We start from the raw sequence: 20,786 nt of genomic DNA on the forward strand, positions 1-20,786 counted from the left end.
TTTCCGTTTAACCATGTGGATTGAATCCACTGACAAATCACATGCAGGTCTAATCTAACGCAAGGAGGTATTACAATGTGGAGAGAGAGAGAGAGAAAGAGACGACGCTCACACTCAAGTGTGTAAATCGGAATCCATGTGGGGCATCATCACAGTACCAATTTCAGAACTTTTATTCTTGGACGGTTGGCCCATTGCATCTAGATGACCGAGACGGTAGGGCATTGTAATTTCAGGGTAAAATGTCTTATAAGCCAATTTTGACTTTTAGATGTATGATGATGGGTGGTTAATGACTCTTTGGCATCATCTATTTGCTTGAGACATTATCTTAGAACCAAACTGTTGAGGATGCCACAAGAATCATCACATAAAGAATGCATTGTACATGTTCATACATATAGGTGAAGTGGGTCCATTCAACAAGTAATGGTAATAGGTGGTTGAGATCGATCTACATTCTAGAATCAAACGGTAATACCAATTAAAACAGAAGATCATGTAAAAGACTCCTTTTGCGGATCTCAGTGAATATAGCCTTGCATCAATGCGCATTATATGTGATGGGTCTCGGCCTGACCTTGGTCTTGTATTGTATGTCCCCAACGAGCTTCTTTACTGAGTGTAATATTCAACAGTTGAAGCGCTCCATGGAACATAGAAAACTTGGATCAAGGCAAGAACATAGAAAACTATGAGAGGCGACTGAATTAGGCCGAGTGTGTGTGAATTCCATTTCGGCAACTTTCATTAAAGGGTTTGATTGGATTTTCTGGACGTAAGTCACGACTGCTGTTGCAGAGAAGCTTGGATGATGGATGTAAGCGATGGATGTATCCGGGCTCTTCTCAATGAGCGAGCTTCGCTTCTACCTTCAGCATATTCCTCTCCCAATGGCCATCTTGGCCGCAAATCAAACTGCCCAGAAAGATGCAAAACATCCTCGTTAATGTAAATCAGAAATTTATCATACAAAAAGGGAAATGATAACTCGGAGCATAAATTCCATAATACTCCACACTGTATTGGAATACTCCCCCCCCCAAAAAAAAAAAAGAAAAAAAAGTCAAAGTATGTGGGCCAATTACAAGCCAAGGTGTTTCCTTGACTCAAATGAGACGATCACTCTGCAATCATATATAGACAAGAAAAGATTGAAGTAGAGAATCAAAATATTCCACATAACAGCAGCAACAACGACAATAATCAAATGACAACAGCAGAGACATTAAGATAACTTGAAATGGCAGAAGCATGAGGTAAACTTTCAATTGATAAAACAGCTAAAAGAAAAAAAGAAGAAATGTTTCAGCAATATCCACCTTTTTTCCCTTTGTTGGCCAGCTTATGTGAAGATTAACTCCCAAAAGAAATCCAGAAATTGCAGGTTTATGAAGATAAAAGCAACATGATGGAATAAAAAAAATTTGTTAACTAAAGGGGTTTTTTGCACCTATGTTGGCCCTTTTTATAGCTATCCCTGTATGATATTTGTCATCTGCATCCCTGATGTAAAGAAGCACCTAAAAATATTGTTCTGAAATTGTAAATAACAAAAATATCCATTTATTTAATTATTGCTAGTTGAAGGGACTAGACGGGCTAGGTGCAGATATAAGAGGACATAGGTTGAAGTAGTAAGAAATGATATACGCGCTAATAATTTAACAATGGATAAGGCACTAAACAGAATGGAATGGCAAAGCAAGATTCATGTAGCTCACCCCATATAATTGCGATAAGTCTTAGATGATGATGATCCAGTCATTTAATTACAGTGTAATGTCCCCCCAAAGAGTGAACAATTAGCTAATTCATTGACAAAACAGAATAATTCTCAGAGATATCTAGCTGGCATGAATTCTTTAGCTATGTCAATTACCATGATATAGTTTTCAAACATCTCTGCATAGGTAACATGAGGTTGATAAAACACCATCTTTTAGAAGATTCTTTAAGTTTCTTTTACCTGCTAGCACTACATCTTATATTTTGACATTATCCCTTGGTTTTGCCTTTTTTTTGGTCTTATCCATTGTTGTCTTACATTTTTTGGACTTAGCATGTGTTTAGCTATTTCTCTTAAAAATGTAATGGCAATGGATCCATATTGACATGGTGTTACACATACAAGCAATCTAGATGATGTGGGCATGAATACATCCTAAATTACAGGATGAGATACCATAAATGTACGAGAAAAAGAACATAAAAACACTAAATCTATGTGAATCTAGTTTATACAACAAATATCAGGGGCACATAAAAATACCATGAGAACAAGTGGGGCATATAATAGTAGCTATTATGAGAACAGATGGCAATACAAACCACAGAATCGTCTGGTTCATTGGCAGGTGGTGGTGGGTCAAATCTTCCCAAGCGAAAGTGCTCGATCCCAGTCCAAGCAACCATGACACCTTCTCAGAAGAAAATCATGATGTTAGACTTTCATGAATAACTTTAAATATATATTAAGAAGAGATTAAACGATTAGAAAGGGAAGAATAAGATTTTCTGGAGAGGGGCTACATCTGCAAAAGGTGATGCAGGTAATCTATTAAAAGCAATCCTCTGGAGTCTGGATTTCCTACATATGCCAAAAAATCCGTGTCCATAAGAGTCCTACATTAATGACAACTATTGTTTATTCCTCCAAATTTTGTGAAGGAAAATGGACGGATAGTTAGGGGTGGCAACAAGTTGGTTTGCAGTATGGATTAGAACCCTACGTAACTTTGGTGTAGGGTTCAATAATTTAATTTTAAAGGCAAAGATTTTAGTTTAACACAAGTATAGTACTCTTTTTTTGTTTTTTTTTTCTATTTTCACTGCAAGGGTATTATACTCCTAAAGCACCATAATCTCGCTCCCATGTTAGTTAGGGCAATCCTATGTTTAATAAGTGAACATTTTTTCAAGAGTAAAAATAAGTGAAGAAATTGGGATTCATTAAAACCTATAAAAAATTGGGATTCATACAAAAAACATAACTGAACATATTATATTAACCCAAACCAAACCTGAGCCCAACCTGATCCAAATCCAAACCAATATCATTTGGTTGAGAGTTGAACAACTCAGGTTGGGTTAGGGGTTCACCCCAACCCAGCTGACCTGTATGGCAAAAGGTATTTGTATTACCATAAATGAGGGAGAGATACCGTCAACTCTTTACAATTGTCTATTGGTGTGTGACTGTAACTAATTCACAATACAGATTCAGGGGACAAGCCACACCACTGATTATCAAAAACCCATCCACATCTCGACGGTAGGTCTACCGTTTGAATTATTTCCCTTGTTGCAACCCACAGGAAAAGAGGCATGAGCCTTCCAAATCCAGGCCCAAGAGATCTTCTGGAAAGGTCCCACCAAAGCTTGGTAGCAGGACTTGGTGGATAAACAGCCTGAGTTCTCTCTAGTACAGATTCTGGTGTCCCTAGAGTTGGGATTAAAACTTACAGAGTTGAGCCTTCCAAACAGGTCTATCAGAAATGGGATCTCCCAGTCATTCAAATTCCTCCGGATATGAGGGACCCACACCAGCTGGCTGTTCAAGAACTCCATGTGATCCCTTACTAACCCTTCGCGGTTGGAAGCAATGTAGAAGTATAAAGCTCACCAAGCGGCTGATCTGCACACCAGGCATCAGACCAGAAGAGAATATTTTCTGTTCCCAGGTTTCAGTTTGATATGTTTGGAGAGTTCCGGCATTAAATTCATTATCCCCTTCCAAACACTAGTACCATAAGGCTGATGAGGAGGGTTTGAATCCCTATCTGTAGGGTTACTACCATATTTACACTCAACAATTTGCCTCCACAGGTGGTTCCTTTCTTCACCATATCTCCACAACCACTTAGAAAGAAGTGCTTCATTCATTAGTTTCAGCTTCCTAAAACCAATCCCTCCCTTTCCTTGGTCTTGCACAATGAATCCCATGCAAACAAGTGTAGTTTCCTCTCATTTAGCCTTCCTATAGAAAATCCTTATGCAGCCTATCCAGAATTCAAGCCACTGACGCCAGCATAGAGAACAAAGAAAGATAGTAGGTAGGAAAATAGGGCAGCACACTTTTAATGAGCATGATTTTTCCACCTTTGGAAAGTATCTGCACGTCCAACCTGATAATTTCCTCCTGAACCTCTCAATAACAGGATCCCAAATGGCCTGGGATCTGTAGTTGGCAATCCAGGGTAGAAGCTAACTTCTCAATATGTGGGACCTCCCCAACTGGCAAAATAATGTTTTTCTGCAAATTCACCTTCAATCCTGAAATGGCTTCAAAACAGATGAGAAGACGCCTCAAAAACAGCAAATAATATCAACATGTTCTCAGCAAATTGAAGCACATTCACCTTCTGCCCTCCTGTCCCAGCTCACAAACTTTCTATATACCCTTCCAGTGCCTTAAACTCTGCCCAATTTGCACCCCTAAATTTGCATGACTAGAAGCTCCATGTTAGTCTGCTCTTTTACCTTTGTTATAGTAAACTGTAGAAGAGAGTTGCCTAATTATGGACTGATGGGTTAATAGGCTTAAACTGGATCTCAACCTGAACTAAAAAGGGGTCAGACATTTACCTAAGAAATTCTCCCCGGCTCCTAACCTGGTAAGGAGTATACCAAACCTGCGCCAATGGGGGCAAGTTAGAGCAGGCTTTCCATTTATCCGGACTCCATTGCCATACCAAAAGATAGGAGACCCATTTTCCACTACCTGATAAAATTTTTGCCACAGGCAATGCATGACAAATTAAACATGGGACCCTCACTGCAAATTATTTTGCCACATGGAAGACACACGGTTCATCTAATCTCTGACTTAACAAGATGAAAGTGGACTTGGGAACAAATCTAAAATCAGTATTCACTATTTAAAAGTTCCTGTATTTTTCGGATCTTATAATCATATGCCTAGCAAAGATCAACTAGCTAAATAAAAGTCCATCTTTGTTAGCTAGAGATATTCTATATGAAAATATGAAATTCATTATGAGCATTAGATGCTCATTTATACCATAGAGCTAAGGAAAAAGAGTAAAAACATATGTACGAGTGCCCCCCTCAAGGGCCTGTGGAGTGTCCAAATCTGACACATGTCTGACAAAGACAATTTGCCCATTAAGGAGAGTTTATTAACACTGATAGTAGCTAATACAAAAAGAGGCACAATTAGTTTTAATGCAGATAGATCTGTAAGTTGAGCTAAAAAAGAAATGATGATTATAAAAAAAAAAAAGAGAAAACCCATTAGGAAAGAAGCATGTAAATGATTTATTATACTTGTCTGGAGGAGATAAAAACTTCACATATAAAATGCCTGCAAGTATCGTGCTTTTGGTTTCTTTAGCTTTGTTTATCAGTAATTTTATTAATAAACCAGGCTTTAACTAAATAACATAAGCAAGGGAGGAATAACGCATTGCATCATCTCAATGCTTTTAACTTGTACAGTTTTGAAGTTGATTGGTAAAACATACATGTGCATATTCCAATAAAAAATCAAGAGGATGAAAAAAAATTGCGAAGAAATTCTGTGCTTTACTGAAAAACAAAATAAAATTCATGAGAATATTGGGGCTTGGTATAAAAAACACTACATTATCTGGGATTGGTATTAAAAAACAAGAAGCAAAGCTTAACTCAGGCAGAAGCTGGCTTATTCTTTCACAGAAGAGAATGACATTCGTGTGGAATGGAGGAACAGGATTATGATGCCAACCCAACTTAGGTGGAAAGAATGAAAGATGGCTATGAGTATACTTTTATTTCCTGTCAGTTGGCATTTTTTTATGCATGATACTCAAAATAGTATCTCATCCATATGGTAACCAAATGAAAGAAAAATATAAATACCACCTACCATTATCTGTACAAAGGCTTGGAGGGGGGCAAACAAGTTGCAGACCCTTCTTCTTTACAATCTGATTTAAGCGAGTCCTCACATATTTATTTGATGCAACACCTCCTGACACTACCTATAGAAGGTAGAAAGTAGAAAACCAGGACAAATGACATAAATCAGTAGGCAGTTCTTCAGGAGGATAGGAGCAAAGCAAATATTTTTAATACACATACCAAATATTTAATAGAAGGCTGAATCTTCAATGCCCACTCAATTGCTCGATCACATCTCTCTTCTAGGTGTAATACTGCAACTCGCTGCATAGTAAAGTTCCTTGATGAGGTGTATCAATACTTAACAGGGGAGAGAATACAAGGCCTTCCTATTGCTATTTTTACCAATACTTTGTAACAATTACACGTACTCATTCTATTAAGCCAGATACTACTACTAAACCTGAAAAGAGGCAGCAATATCAGCTCGTGAGCTTCTGTCTTCACAGCTTGCAGAAGAAATTGGAATTTCTGCTTTACTGCATACAACCTATGAAAACATCAGTAACTTAGAAGTTGAATGCAAGTAAGACATAAGCAAGGAGTTTAATCATGAAGCTTTAACTGTCAAATATTTAGAGACAATAATATTATGCTTTGCTGAGATTTTTATCAGCATTTTTGGCATATGTAATTTTTTGTTTCCCTTTTACATTTATCTAATAGACTAATACACCCCTTTATTATTTATTAAAAAGAATAAACATATGGGCATGTACTATATAGTTATGTTACAACCCTTTTGCTTATCCTTCATATCACCTGCAAAGCCATCAAGGCATTCTCTCTAATATACACTCAAGTGGCTAAATTTTTCATAAATGTGAAATACAGTTAGTTATAGCTAGGCAATTTCATGATAGTTCAGATTTTGCATTAATGCCAAGTTTTAGATGTTGTATCTATATAATGAAGTTAAACAAATGAGATCAAGTTTCTTCTTTCTTGGGATAAGTAATCAAGTTAATGAAACTTAACATGATTAGCAAAGATCAGCAACTCTTAGTATAGGACTGATATGACCCAAGGCTGGTGAGCTTGTGGGGCTAGGGACAGGTTTGGGGAGGGCGGAAGAGGATTTATATAAATTTAGAGTGGAAATTCCTGCATATACAGAGATTTAGAGAGAGAGAGAGAGAGAGAGAACAAAAATTGTATATCTTGAGATTGGAATAATTTAAAGGGGTATTTAGGGTGCTAAACTAAATAAGGGATTGAATTTCAAGAGGCTCTGTGATGGTTTGCCATATAATGAAAAGAGCACTCAAAATGGAAACTTTCGAAAAACTAAGATTTTCAGTGGAAATCTTGAAAACTGTTTTAATAAGATGAAAGGGACATAAAATAAGATTCTCTTTAGAGCAAGTGTGTAAAGTTGGAATTGAAGGAAACTAAGAGAACACTTATCGGGATTGATTCATGTTTGCAATGGAATTGAAGAAGAAGACCGTGTTTGCAATGTCACACAATATAGTCTAGGGTTTACCTAACTCTTTTTTAAATAAGAAAACTCAAAATTATGATTTTTCCACTTATTCTCCACCTTAAAAAATAACTTCCTGATGACTTGATCAATATTTCAAAATTTAAACACAACTATACTATGACTAGACAAATCAAACTAATAAGTTGGACCACATGTACAACAGACAAAATGACCAAACTAACCTCGACCCAGAATGAGCCCAGTTTCCAGGAATAATTATCCTGCCAAATCAGCATTATAATGGATCCTTTTCCTTGGGGGTTGGAAAGGTTTTGGGACAAGTTGAGAATTGATGACTCTCCATGAAAAATAGAGAATTCAAAACTAGGTGCATGGATGGAAATTTTTTAATGAAGGGGTCTGTTAACACACCACACATCCCTCCAGATCTTAATTCTGGAACCCTTTCCAACTCTAAGCACCACTCCATCCACAAATTTGCTACGAGTTCTTTCAATCCATTTCAAAGGGAGAAGACTATTTGATAGGCACACCACTAGGCCAATCCCCACTATTCGGCCCGCTAGCATGATTCCCATCCAGCCTTACCCGAAGACCTATGTGAGAGGGCGTCAACAAGTTAATTACAATTGAAGAGCTTCCCACATGATGTAATCCTTATATACACATAAATATGTGGAATAAAGAGGATTATCTTTTGAGTGCACCAACCCTACTCTTTTTCTTTGTAGGAGGCCTAAGCTCCCTCGAAGAAGCTCCTGAGATAGGAAGAACCTAACAACTGGTATCAAAGCTCCAACTGGAGCATTGCAATGGTGAGTACCAGGTCCTCTTCCACTGACAAGTGCATTGGTTGGATAGAAGGAGACATCAATGAGATTAAGACCGCTTTGTCTATTGTCCTTATCAAGCCAGAAAAGGAGAAGGCTCCAGTCAGACCAGTAACCACAGCAGTGGGGCGACACCATGGAAACAAACCAAACTGGTTTTCCGAAACTTTTCAAGTGAGGATCCTAAATGGATCTTCAGTGGTTTTGCCAGTCACACCCTCAAGTGACTTGAGCGGATTTCACTAAAGCTCTTTGTGTGTGATTTGGACCTACCGGATTCAAGGACTATGATGAGCACCTTTCCAAGTTACGCTAAACAAGGTCCACGAGAGTACCAAATGGAGTTTGAACACCTTTCCATCACAGTTCACAGGTGGCCAGAAAAGGCCCTATTAAGTTGCTTTATCAGCAGGTTGAGAGATGATATTAGGGTGGAGGTGAAATCCATGAAACCCTCCACCGTTATGGCCATTGTGGGCTTGGCTCAACTATATGAGGAGAAACTGGGCTGCCTTAAGAAACCACTCGGAAAACCCCAAGGGCTTAATCCCATACTTATTACACCACCACTGGGCTGACCTGTTGATGAGAAGATGGGCTGGAGTCCTACTCCAAGCCCCACTAAACTAGAGACCCAAGGTTTCAGGCTCGACATCCCCTATAAGAAACTAACATGAGTCGAGATGCAGGCCCGGAAGGAGACAGGCCTCTACTATAATTGTGATAAGAGGTTCAGTCAATTACACAAATGTAAAGACCAACCAGTTTTCCTCCTCCAAACTGATGGGCCAAGCAAAGAAGAGGCCCAAGAGACTGATCCCACTGAGGACACCCAAGCTAATCTGGACATGATATCCAGGTTGGATCCACCAAAGATATCCTTATTCTTATTGGGCTCACTTCCCCACAGACCATGCGAGTCAATGGGCCACCTCAAGGGGCAAAGAGTTTGCTTAGAGCCTCCAAAACCGGACAGAAGGGTTTGGTGCCCAAGTCCTAAAGGTCTCTTTTCTTGTGCCTCTTTTTTTAGTGCTATTTGCCAGTCCCCTATCACTCTTTCCATTCCTTCTAAGGAAGTTTGGTTTCAACCGATTCCTCCAAAAATTAAGGCTTCTTGTTGGGAAGTGGCTTATGGGAAAGTTAACACTCTGGATTACCTACAAAAGAAGAGGCCGTTTCTGTGTATTTCCTTGCATTGGTGCACTCTTATGTAAATCGGATGGTGAATCTTGTTACCACTTACTAATCAGTTGCTTCTTTGCTGCAGATATTTTGGGAGTGGTTTTTCTCTTTGTTTGGGTGCAGGTGGAACATGCCAATGGAGATTAAGATGTTGTTTGATCCAGCTACCTTCGTGTGGCCAAAAAGAAGGAAAAGAATAATGTGGAGAATGTGGAGATGTTTTGGTTGAGGTTTTTAAGGAATTTGCAAATAATCACATAGTGAGCAGGGGTGTAAATGCCACTTTTCTGGCCCTAGTTCCTAAGAGACCTGATGCTATTCGTCCTAAGGATTTCAGACCAATTAGCTTGGTGACGAGCATCTACAAAATCCTAGCTAAGGTTCTACCTCTAAGGCTTAAAGAAGTGACCCCCTCCTTAGTCAGCCAAACCCAAGGGGCCTTTGTACAAGGAAGACAAATAATTGACCAAATAATGATTGCCAAAGAAAGTGTGGAGGATTGGAGGAGATCCGATAGGAAAGGCTTTGTGTGTAAGTTGGATGTTGAAAAGGCTTATGACATGGTGGACTGGAAGTTCCTTAGTGAAGTATTAAGAAATTGTGGCTTTGGTGAAAAGTGGTGTAATTGGATCCTAGGTTGTCTTAGCTCCTATCACTATTCAATCCTAGTGAACGGAGTGGTGAAGGATTTCTTCTCAGCTAGTCAAGGCATCAGACAGGGAGATCCTCTCTCACCTTTTCTTTTCACCTTAGTTGCTGATGTGCTTAGTTGTTTAATCTATAAGGCTGATCGAGAAGGTGTAGTTAGAGGGTGGAGAGTTGGTAGAAATGAGACCCCAGTTATCCATCTCCAGTTCACGGATGACATTTTAATTTTTTGCGAAGGGGCTGAGATTGAGAGGGTGAGAAGTTTAAAGATGCTGATTAGGAACTTTGAAATTATGTCCAACTTGAAAATCAATTTTGAAAAGAGTTGCATTGCAGGGATTAATTTGGAGTCAAGAGAAGTGGAGGTTATTGCTGAGGGCTTAGAGTGTTCTATCTCCATTTGGCCTTTGATCTACTTGGGGCTTCCTTTAGGAGCAAATCCTCGGGAGAGTAGGTTTTGGTGCCCAATTGTAGAGAAGTTTGAGAAGAGATTGGCTTCATGGAAAAAGAACCACATATCTCTGGGGGGAAGAATCACCTTAATAAGAGCTACACTTGCAAACCTTCCAACTTACTATCTCTCTGTCTTTAGGATCCCAACTAGGGAAGCTAAGAAGCTGGAAAAACTAATGAGAGACTTTCTTTGGGAACTGGGGGAAAATAGAAAAGACCATTTAATTAAGTGGGAGGTGGTGTGTAGGAGTAAAGAGGAAGGGGGATTAGGACTAGGGAATTTAATTCAGAAAAATACAGCCTTACTGAGGAAGTGGTTGTGGAGGTGGCCGTTAGAGAGAGTCAGGTTGTGGCATGAGGTGATAGGAAGCATACATGGCGGCTCAGGGAATAGATGGGATACTGGTGTATCAAGGCAGGCAACTTCAGCAACCCCTTGGAAAGCAGTGCACAATATTCTTCCTCAGTTTCTCAGTCTTATCAGGTATGATGTGTGTGATGGTAACTCTGTCCTCTTTTGGGAGGACATTTGGGTTGGAGATGTTCCCCTGAAAACCTTTTTCCCTTCCCTATTCTCAGTTTCTCGATACAAAAAAGAGGTTGTTTCCAAGTTTTGCTCCTCATTGGAAACCCCTTGGGCTCCTACTTGGGATTTTGGGTTCCATAGAGGCTTAAGGGATGAGGAGATTGAGTGCTTAATCAGTTTACTCTGCCTTCTTGAGCAAGTCTGTTTGAACCCCTCTGAACCTGACAAAAGAATTTGGACACCTAGATCAGAAGGATCTTTCTCTTGTGGTTCTTTTTTCAAATCCCTTTGCTGTTCTAACCCCCAGCAGGCCTTCCCTGTTAAGGAAGTTTGGTGCAGACTTGTTCCCTCTAAGATCTTGGCATTCTGTTGGGAAGTGTTCTATAAGAAAGTAAATACCTTGGATAATCTACAAAAGAGAAGACCTTTTCTCTGTATTTCCCCCAACTGGTGTATCCTATACAGATCTCAAAGTGAGGACAGTTATCATTTGTTAATTTCTTGTTCCTTTACTGCAGAATTATGGAACTGGCTTCTCTCTTTGTTTGGGAGCAGTTGGAACTTGCCAGCAGATTTAAGAACGCTTTTTGATACCTCGGCTTTTGTTTGGCAACAGAAAAGGGGTAAAATCATGTGGAGGGGTGCAAGAGCTGCATTGATATGGACAATCTGGGAAGAATGGAATGCTAGAACTTTCTTGGAAAAGGAAAGGAACTCTCAAGAGTTAAAGGACTGCATCCTGGGTAGGGTGATTCATTGGCTGAAATCTTTGGACTTGTTTCACCAATTCTCCTTTAATGACAGTTGGAGGAATTGGGCAGCAGCGGCTAGCTGTTCCTCTTCCAAGACTAAAGTGAGAACAAGCTGGTCATTACCTCCTGCAGGCTTCTCGAAGTTGAATTTTGACGGAAGCAGTCTAGGAAACCCAGGTCCTTCTGGAGTAGGTGTGGTGTTGAGGAATGAAGTCGGGAATGCGATATTTATTTTTTCAGGTCCGTTAGGAGTGGGAGACTCTACTAGAGCAGAAATATCTGCTGCCCTGCAAGGTGTACAGTTTGCAGCTCAATTAGGGGTGAACCAGCTAATAGTTGAAGGTGACTCAAAGGTTGTAATAAGCTGGTTGCAAGACCCAGAGTCAATAAGTTGGTGCTTCAGGAATGAAATTAAAAAGTTTAAGGTGCTGAAAAGAAACATAGACCTAAGAATACAATGGGTGGGGAGATCAGCAAATGCTATGGCAGACTGTCTAGCCAAGCAAGGGGCAGCGAGGGAAGTTTTGTATTGGGCACAATTGTAACTTATTTCTTTTGTTTTCTTCTTTAGTGGAGAGATCGTTGCTCACGCCTCTCCAAGGGCTGCTTGTATGTGCTAACTTTTCCAAATCAGTAAAAAGTTTATTTATTTATCAAAAAAAATAATGTGGAGATGCACCAAAGAAGCAGTAATTTGGACCTTATGGGAGGAAAGGAATGCTAGGATTTTCCAAGAGAAGCAGAGAAGCAAACAAGAAATTATGGACTGTGTCTTGACCAGAGTTATACATTGGCTACTAATTTAGGATCTCTTTAGACAGTTCTCCTTTGATGATATTTGGAGGAACTGGTTATCAATGGCTTCTAGTTCAGTACATAAGACAAAAACAAGGCTGTTATGGGATTGGAGGAGTCATAAGAGATAGGGAAGGAAACCTCATAGCACTTTTTTAGGACTGGTGGGGAATGGAGACTCTATAAGGGCTGAACTCTTTGCAGTCCTACTAGGTGTTCAGATTGCAAAAGGGATGAACTTGGAAAACCTGGTGATTGAAGGGGATTTCAAGGTGGTGGTGGGCTGGTTAAAAGACCCGGATTCAGTGATATGGTGTTATCGAAACAAAATGAAGAAATTCAAATGGTTAACACAACAGATGAGCTTAATTATACAATGGATGGGAAAGGAGGCAAATGCTATGGCTGATTCATTAGCCAAGCAAGAGGTAACTAGGGATCAATTGTTTTGGGCTCAGTTGTAACTTTTGTGCTGTCTTTTCTTTATGAGTGAGGCTTGTAACAGTGGCTTATCTTTTCTGATGTAATGAAATTTTAAAGAATCTTTTACTTATAAAAAAAAATACATGTAGCAAGGGAGGATACCACTTCTTTTCCAAGTGACAAGATATGGATCAAAGCTATACCATCTAAACCGGCTTTCTTTGTATGGTCAGCAATGCTGGACAAGATCCTATCAAAACATAATCTAGTCAGAAGAAGCTTAGAGGTGGCGGATTTGGCTTGTCCTTTATGCAATGGAAATGTGGAATTGTCTAGCCATTTGTTGATTCACTGTGAGCTTATGCAATGGATCTGGTTAAGACTGGTAGGCCTATTTGGTGTAAAGCTGTGTTTACCAACTGATGTGAAGGGATTCATAGAGGCATGGTGTCTAGAAGGATTAAGTAGGGCTGGAAAGGTAGCATGGAGCATACTCCCCTCAGCAGTTTTCTGGGCTGTGTGGTGTGAAAGAAACAGGAGATTGTTTAAAGGGAATCAGAATCCAAAGGAAGCAATCTTAAGCAAAATACCGGGGATGACTCATTCATGGTTGGCAGTTCACCCCTTATTTAGAAGTAGACATTCTAGCTCTTTTTTTTTTTTTTAATTTCCTTTTTGCAAGGAATGGATAGATTGTTTTGCACATGGGGCTGTAATGAGCAGAATTGTATATCCTCTGTTCAGTTTCTAATTGTACAGGGGCTTCATTGTATTATTTTATTTTGTCTTTTCAATTTTAATGAAATACTTTAGCTTACATTTTCAAAAAAAAAAACAATTAAATTGCTAATGGGAGCCAACTACCTTGTAAATTCCTTTCCTTCTTAGAGAAGATCCTTAAATTCTTTTCCTCCCACAGGGTCCAACATATGGCAGCTCTCGCGCATCTCCACAAGATTTCCCCCCTCTTTTTCGGCTACCTGAAGAAAGAAGCAACAAACAACCCTTGTATACTTGGAGGAGGGATTCACCTATAACCAAATAAAGCCATAAACCACTCCCAAATAACAGAACCAAACGGACAATTGATTAATAAATGGTAGGGGCTTTCACCATTAGCCTTGCACAAGATGCATTTCCTTTGGAGTAAGTCACAGGTGTTACATCTTTCTAAGAAGGCTTCCCAACAAAAAGCTCCAATCCTTGGAGGGATCGGTTTACCCCATACTTCTTTTACTAGGAAAGTTTGGGTAGTGGAATTGGAAAGTTGCACCAAAGGCTTAAAGAAGGATGCACAAGAAAAAACACCAGAAGGAGTTAAGGTCCAAATTCTACTATCCCTTTTTGAAAAGTCTAAAACACCCCCTTCAAGACCTGAATTAAGCCCAAAACATTTCCAAGATACAAGGGAAGGTTTCTCTGGTTGACATGTACACCTTGGTTTTTAGCACGTCCGACATCTTGTTAGGGGTACAATGGATGCACCAACCCCGGTGATTTGTGGTTGGTCAAATTTAACCATGGAACTGACACTCAATGGGACTAAAGCCTTGCCACCACAACCAGCTACTCTCAACTCACTATTCAAATCCAGCTTGGACCTAGATCGGCCCACTTTAATGCTATAGGGCCCCTATCACTCCAGCCCATAGCTGGGCACCATGACCACTGATGTTAGTATGGCTTCTTATAACTAACAATTACAAAATCGCATGGACAAATATCCAGAAGTTTTCCAAGAGCCATAAGGGATCCCACCAAAAAGGGAACAGGATCATTGGATCCGCATTATGCTCGAGCTGGCTTCAACAAACATTCAGCCCTATAGATACCCGCATTACCAACGCCAAGAGATCTAACATCTGGAACAAGACATGCCACAACGAGGCTTTATCCAAGCTACCAATAGCCCCTACTCCTCACTTGTCTTATTGGTTAAAAAGGACGGCACATGGCATTTCTATGTAGACCACCAGGCATTGAGTGCCATCATGATCAAGGATTGTTTCCTTATACTACTTATTGATGAGTTGTTGGATGAGCTTTGAGAAGCCCAAGAATTTTCAAGGTTGGATCTTAGGTCTGGGTACCACAAGATTCAAGTCCACAAAGATGATGATTAACCTTGGATGCTCTTAGGCAGCATCAACTTTCTGCCAAGATTACCAAATGTGTTTTTGGACAGGGCGAATCCAGTACCTCAGTCATATAGAGGAAGGAGGGGTGGTCATAGCCGATCCAAAAAAAGTGGCCACCATAAAGCAATGGGCCCAACCGGACAACCCAGGACAATAAAACAGTTGCGGGCCTTCTTGGGCTTGACAAGGTATTTACAGGCGATTTATCAAAATTACGGGTGGTTGTCAGCTCCCTGGCTTGGAAAATTCTTTGGCTTTGACAGTCATATTCCTTGTTAGCTAAAACACTCTCTTGAGGATGTCCCTGAAACACCAAACTGCTGATTCTGAGCTAAGAGATTAATGTCCTTATCTCTCAGCACCCCTCCTATACCTGAAGGACCAGGGTTACCTTGGCTGCTTCCATCAAAGTTCAATTTGACAAAGCCTTCAGGAGGGCACACCCAATCTGCAAGTACCCCTTCCTTGCAGGAAGAACTCAAAGCCACTGCAACCCAGTTTCTCCAAGAGTGTCAGCAAAGGAGAACAGAAGAAACAAAGTTGATGTTTTCAACCAATATATCGCCCTTGTCAGTATGCAGTCCTTGACTTTTGAGAGATTTCTTTCCTTATCTTGGAAGATTCTGTTCACAGTTGTCAAGGGCAACTAGGCACTTTTTATTGCTCACCTCGCCTAAACGCCAATCAATTTTATATCAAACCTTACACTATATTACAATATTTTTATATTTTTATATTTTGATCCCAAAATATTAGTATAGGCCATGCTACACCATAATATTGTTTTTTTTACTTCATAAATCAATATGCGTTTGTGAGTTTTTATATTAGGGTTCGAATGATACAAAGCTCTTTACCAGAAAAAGCAATAAAAGATGAAGTTCAGTGAAGTTCAAAGACTTCAAGATTTTTCAAGCAGTAAATAACTGAAGTTCAAAGACTTCCAGATTTTGAAGACTTCGAAGGCTTAAAAGAACAAGTAACACCAGTCGAACACAGGTATGTTCTTCTTCTCTTGAATAGAAATAGAGATCAGCGCCTTCTTATCCTGGGATAAGAAATAACTCTCCTTAAATTTCTGATTCTTTTCCATTCCTTTTTGGAACAAAAACAGGGGCTCCGCTTCTTAAAATTTCTGTTCTCCATTTGAGTTTTTTCTCTGTTTTTTGAAACAGTCATCATTTTCAAGTTTTTTTCTTGCATTTTTTTAAAACAATAACAGGAGCTTCAGCCCTTCTCCTTCATATTGTTTATCATTTTCTCTCTCTTTTCTGAGAAAAAAAAAAGGGGCTCCGCCCTTTTTCTCCTTATTTGTTGATTTTTTTTCTTCTTTTTCTATGATGAAAACAGAGCAGCCCCTTCTTTTACTAGGCAATGGTTATTTCTAAGACACCATCCTTGAAACAATAGGAAAAAAATGGTTATTTCTGAGATATTACAGAAGAAAAGGTTTATTTTTGAGACACAGGCCTAGAAATAGTATGAAAAATACGTTTAGTTTTGAGACACTAGGTGACGCCTAGCGACTAAGCGCTACCTTGTCGCCTAGGTTTGCCTTGGCGCCTTGAAAACTATGATTCTGTTGCTTCCTCCCAAAGAGTCCAAAGTGAAGCTGCTCTGATACACTTCCACATCAACTTCTCTCTTTTGGTGGGCCAAGCAAAGGCTGAGGAATCAAACAAAAGAGCTACTTCTGTTGGCAAACTCCACCTGCACTCAAAAAGAGCAAAAATCCAAGACCAAATAACTGCAGCAAAAGGGCAGGATAAAAATAAGTGGGAACAATCCTCTCCATTAGTTTTGCAAAGAAAACATCGGAAAGGGTAAAGGAACAAGTGATGCCTTTTCTTCTCCAAAAGGTCCAAAGTGTTAACTTTCCCATGAAAAACTTAAGTGAATTAAAAAAAGATGTGACAGAGAGGGAACCTTTTGGGGAAGGAGACCGAATTCTTTTGTCTGGTGACAAAGGGTTTATGCAGACATTACCAACATTGGCTAATTCAAAATCCCTTAAACCTCTACGGAAACCAAAGTCCCAATTAGGAGATAACTAGCAACCGACTCGTTTTTGTGTAAGGAGATGGAATAAAGAGAAGGGAACAGGTCCTTAAAAGCAGAGTTGCCCACCCAAACATCTTCCCAAAACCTTAATAGATTCCCTGAGCAAATATCATACCTGATAAATTGTTGGAATTAGGGAAGAAGGCTAGATATCACCTTTCACAATGAAGCCAAAGTAGCCTATCGTTTTTTATCAATAACAGAAACTCATATTATTAATAAAAGTTAGGATTACATATAGCACTTCTGGAAGAGGTAAAATGACTTAGCTCTCCCCAAGAGAACAATAAAGAAATAACAAAATAGCCCAAAACATTTGCTCCCTTCCCACCCCCTGCTTTGCCAATGTATCTGCAAATGCATTTGCAGTTCTCTTCGCCCAGTGAAACTGAACTTCCAACCCCTTGGATAACCACTTTAACCTCCCTCCTTTCATTGGCAAATTTCCAGAATCCACTGTCATTCCCTAACCAGTTTACAACCAACTTTGAGTCTCCTTCACCAACCAACTTCTGAATATTCAGCTCCTTTGCCTTCCTTAACCCTTCCAAAACAACATACAACTCAGCTCTAAGAGAGTCACCAACCCCAATGGGGCCTGAGTACAAACCAATCACCTTCCCATTTTCATCTTTGAATACACCTCCAATTCCTGAAGGTCTTGGATTCCCCCCACTACTACCATCAAAGTTTAATTTTATAAAACTAGGAACTGAGTAGGGATGTAAACGGATCAAATTCGAATTGAATCAGGCAATATCCGAATTCAAATCTGATTAGAAAATTCGATATCCAATAGATATTGTAGAGAACACTGATGTGGGCCCCACAGCTACGGTCCTACTGTGTTCGTAGGGTAGAAGATGTTCTAGTCTGCCTAGGGTTAGCTATTGGTTATTTAGTTGTTTCAGTTGTTATTTATTTCAGTCTTATTTTTTGCTCTATTTGTTATGTAAAGACTAAGGGCAGATCTGTCCTTTCCATGTAATGAGCATAACCTATAAATATTAATTAAAGTGGCAGCGGCAGAACATTAAGCTTCTGCTCCTCCTTTCAACTCTTGTGTTCTACTGCTTCTCCTCCCTCTTCCTCTTCTTTCCTCTTACCTTTCTTCTTATTTTCGATCCTGAATCCATTAGGGTTCAAGACTGATAACAGTCCTGAACTTCTACTTGGTATCAGAGCTAGGGTTTCTCATGTGAGTCTAGTCCAGCCGACCACATGAGAACCATCTAAGGCTGGAAGCTGAGAAAGCAGAGTTCGTTGACTGGTTCTTGGAAATCTCCAGAGGATTAGCAGCTGTTTGAAGAAGTGCCACAGTTGCAGCGAGTTGGTGATCAGGAAGAATCAGAGAAGGCTAGGGTTCGGGTAACCTTGGTAGGCAGCGAACTGCATCCTATTGTAAGTCTTTTATTTTCTGAGAGAAGTAATATCAGAGAAGATAGGTTGGACCTATCCAGCAAAGGTGGCCGAACCACTATAGGGTTTTATCTCTCTATTCTCTAGGGTTTTGTCTTATCCCTGCGGCAAACCCTAGTATTGGACTGAATCTTGTGATCTTATCCCTACGGCAAACCATAATAGTTCTCCTCAACATTGATCAGTTTTAGGGTTTCATATTAACCCTAATACAAACCTTATCCGTACGGTATTGTCTGGAGTGTACGGCTTTTAGGACTGATTAAAACCTCAAATTGGCTTCAGCATATTAGATTGTTCTTCAAACTGTTTTTCAGTTTTCTTTTGGGGTTTCGAACACTTTTAAAGGGGTGAAAACAGTTCAGACTGTTGCTGTTGTGTGTGGTTATTGATTTCAGATCAGTTTTATACATGTTTCATGCACATCTACTGTGAGTACAGATTGGTTCTATACTGATTTTGTGATTGTGGTTGGTAGTCCTAGTGCTGGTTTTGACTATAGTAACCCTAATTTTGAGATTTCTGGTTCTTGACCGAAATGGAGTTTAAGAATCAAGCAGAAGGCAGTTTTGGGAACAGCAGTTATGGTGGTGGTTCTGAGACAGGTTTTCAGATTACAACCGTAAAGTTTGATGGATCAAACTATTTGGAATGGGCCCAATCAGCCATGATGGTATTGGGGGAAGGGGCAAAATAGGGTATCTCTTGGGAGATGTGGCAGAACCTTCCAAGGGAGACCCTATGTATACCAAGTGAGTCCAAGAAAACTACTTGGTTATGACATGGCTCTGTAATTCTATGCAGCCCCATATCAGCCGAAATTACTTATGGGCAAAGACAGCCAAGGAGATATGGAATGTGATGAAAGAGACTTACTCCCAACCCCTTAATGTTGCCAGAGCATATGAATTGAAATGTGAGGTGAGTTCCCTTAAACAAGGAGAGAAACCTGTGGCATGAGATTGATCACTTAGAGACTCTTGAGTGGGAGAGTCCCAAAGATGCTCAAATACATAGAAAGCACATCGAGACAAACAGAGTGTTTGAATTCCTGGCAGGACTGAATTCAGAATATGATATTGTGAGGCAGCAGATTTTAACCAGAGATAGTGTGACCCTCTCAGGCATACTCCTTAGTGCATAGTGAAGAGACCAGGAGGAAAGTCATGATGCAACCTCAGCCGCTTACACCTGCCTTGGTAGCTGTCAAACCCGAAACAGAGGGTGATTCAGAGAGGGACAGAAAGAAGGAAGATAAAAGGGATGTGGTGTGTGAGCATTGCAAGAAACCTAAACACACAAAAGAAACATGTTGGAAGCTGCATCCACATTTGGTTCCGGCAAAGTTGAGAAATAAAAAGGGTAATGCTCATGTGGCTATGACTACTGATTCAGTATCCTCATCTGGTACAAGAGGCACACCATTAGAGACATTAGCTGTAGTTCGGGCTGCTCTAATAGAATTGGAGAAGGAAGTTGGTAGTTCAGCTCAGTTACCACAGTCATCGTCAGCCCCGGCCACATTGGCCTTTGCAAACTCAGGTACTCGAGCCTCAGCCTACCATGCCTCCGCTCCAGGTACTACTGAACCTTGTTGGGTAATAGATTCAGGTGCATCCGACCATATGACTAGCTTGCCCTCTTTGTTTACTACTTATTACTTATCTTCTGGTAGGGATAAAGTATCTATAGCTGATGGCTCTCTTGTCCCTATTTCTGGCAAGGGTGACATCAAACTGTCGGATACTATATCCTTGTCCTCTGTCTTGCATGTTCCTAAGCTAGATACTAACCTCCTTTCCGTTAGTAGTATTATCAAACATTTGAACTGCTCAGTAACCTTCTTTCCTGACCGATGTGTTTTTCAGGACCTGGAGACGAAGAAGGTGATTGGGACTGGCCGTGAGACGAATGGGATCTATCTGCTCGGGGAGAGTTTTCGTCGGGAAGAGTCAGTGGATAAGAAGTTACTTGTTTCTCCGGTTGTGAGTCCGGTTATGCCAAAGCATAACCGATTGGATCATTTATCTTTTCGGTCCTTGAAGAGTCTGTTTCCTACTTTGTTTGAGTCTGTTGAGTCATCTCAGTTGAAGTGTGAAAGTTGTGAGTTTGCTAAACATTGTAGAAACTCTTATTCATTGAGTAATAAAAGGAGTAATAGTTCTTTTGATATTGTGCATACTGATGTTTGGGGGCCATATCACATTC

General features: G+C 40.0%; 1 protein-coding gene across 1 annotated transcript in view; it reads right to left on the reverse strand.

Annotated features, from left to right (window-relative positions):
• Window positions 1–353: 353 nt before the first annotated feature.
• GCP1 (glycoprotease 1) overlaps window positions 354–20,786 on the reverse strand; it is a 64,254-nt gene continuing 43,821 nt past the window's right edge. The window contains exons 9-13 of the mRNA XM_010265871.3: window positions 6,308–6,383; window positions 6,085–6,168; window positions 5,870–5,984; window positions 2,332–2,420; window positions 354–918 (exon numbers count right to left, since the gene is read on the reverse strand). Of these exons, the coding sequence (XP_010264173.1) occupies window positions 784–918; window positions 2,332–2,420; window positions 5,870–5,984; window positions 6,085–6,168; window positions 6,308–6,383 (499 nt within the window). The 3' untranslated portion in view covers window positions 354–783. The remainder of the gene's footprint in view (window positions 919–2,331; window positions 2,421–5,869; window positions 5,985–6,084; window positions 6,169–6,307; window positions 6,384–20,786) is intronic.

This window comes from Nelumbo nucifera, chromosome 1, assembly GCF_055504915.1.
Source record: "Nelumbo nucifera cultivar China Antique chromosome 1, China Antique-T2T, whole genome shotgun sequence".
Taxonomy (NCBI): Eukaryota; Viridiplantae; Streptophyta; class Magnoliopsida; order Proteales; family Nelumbonaceae; genus Nelumbo; species Nelumbo nucifera.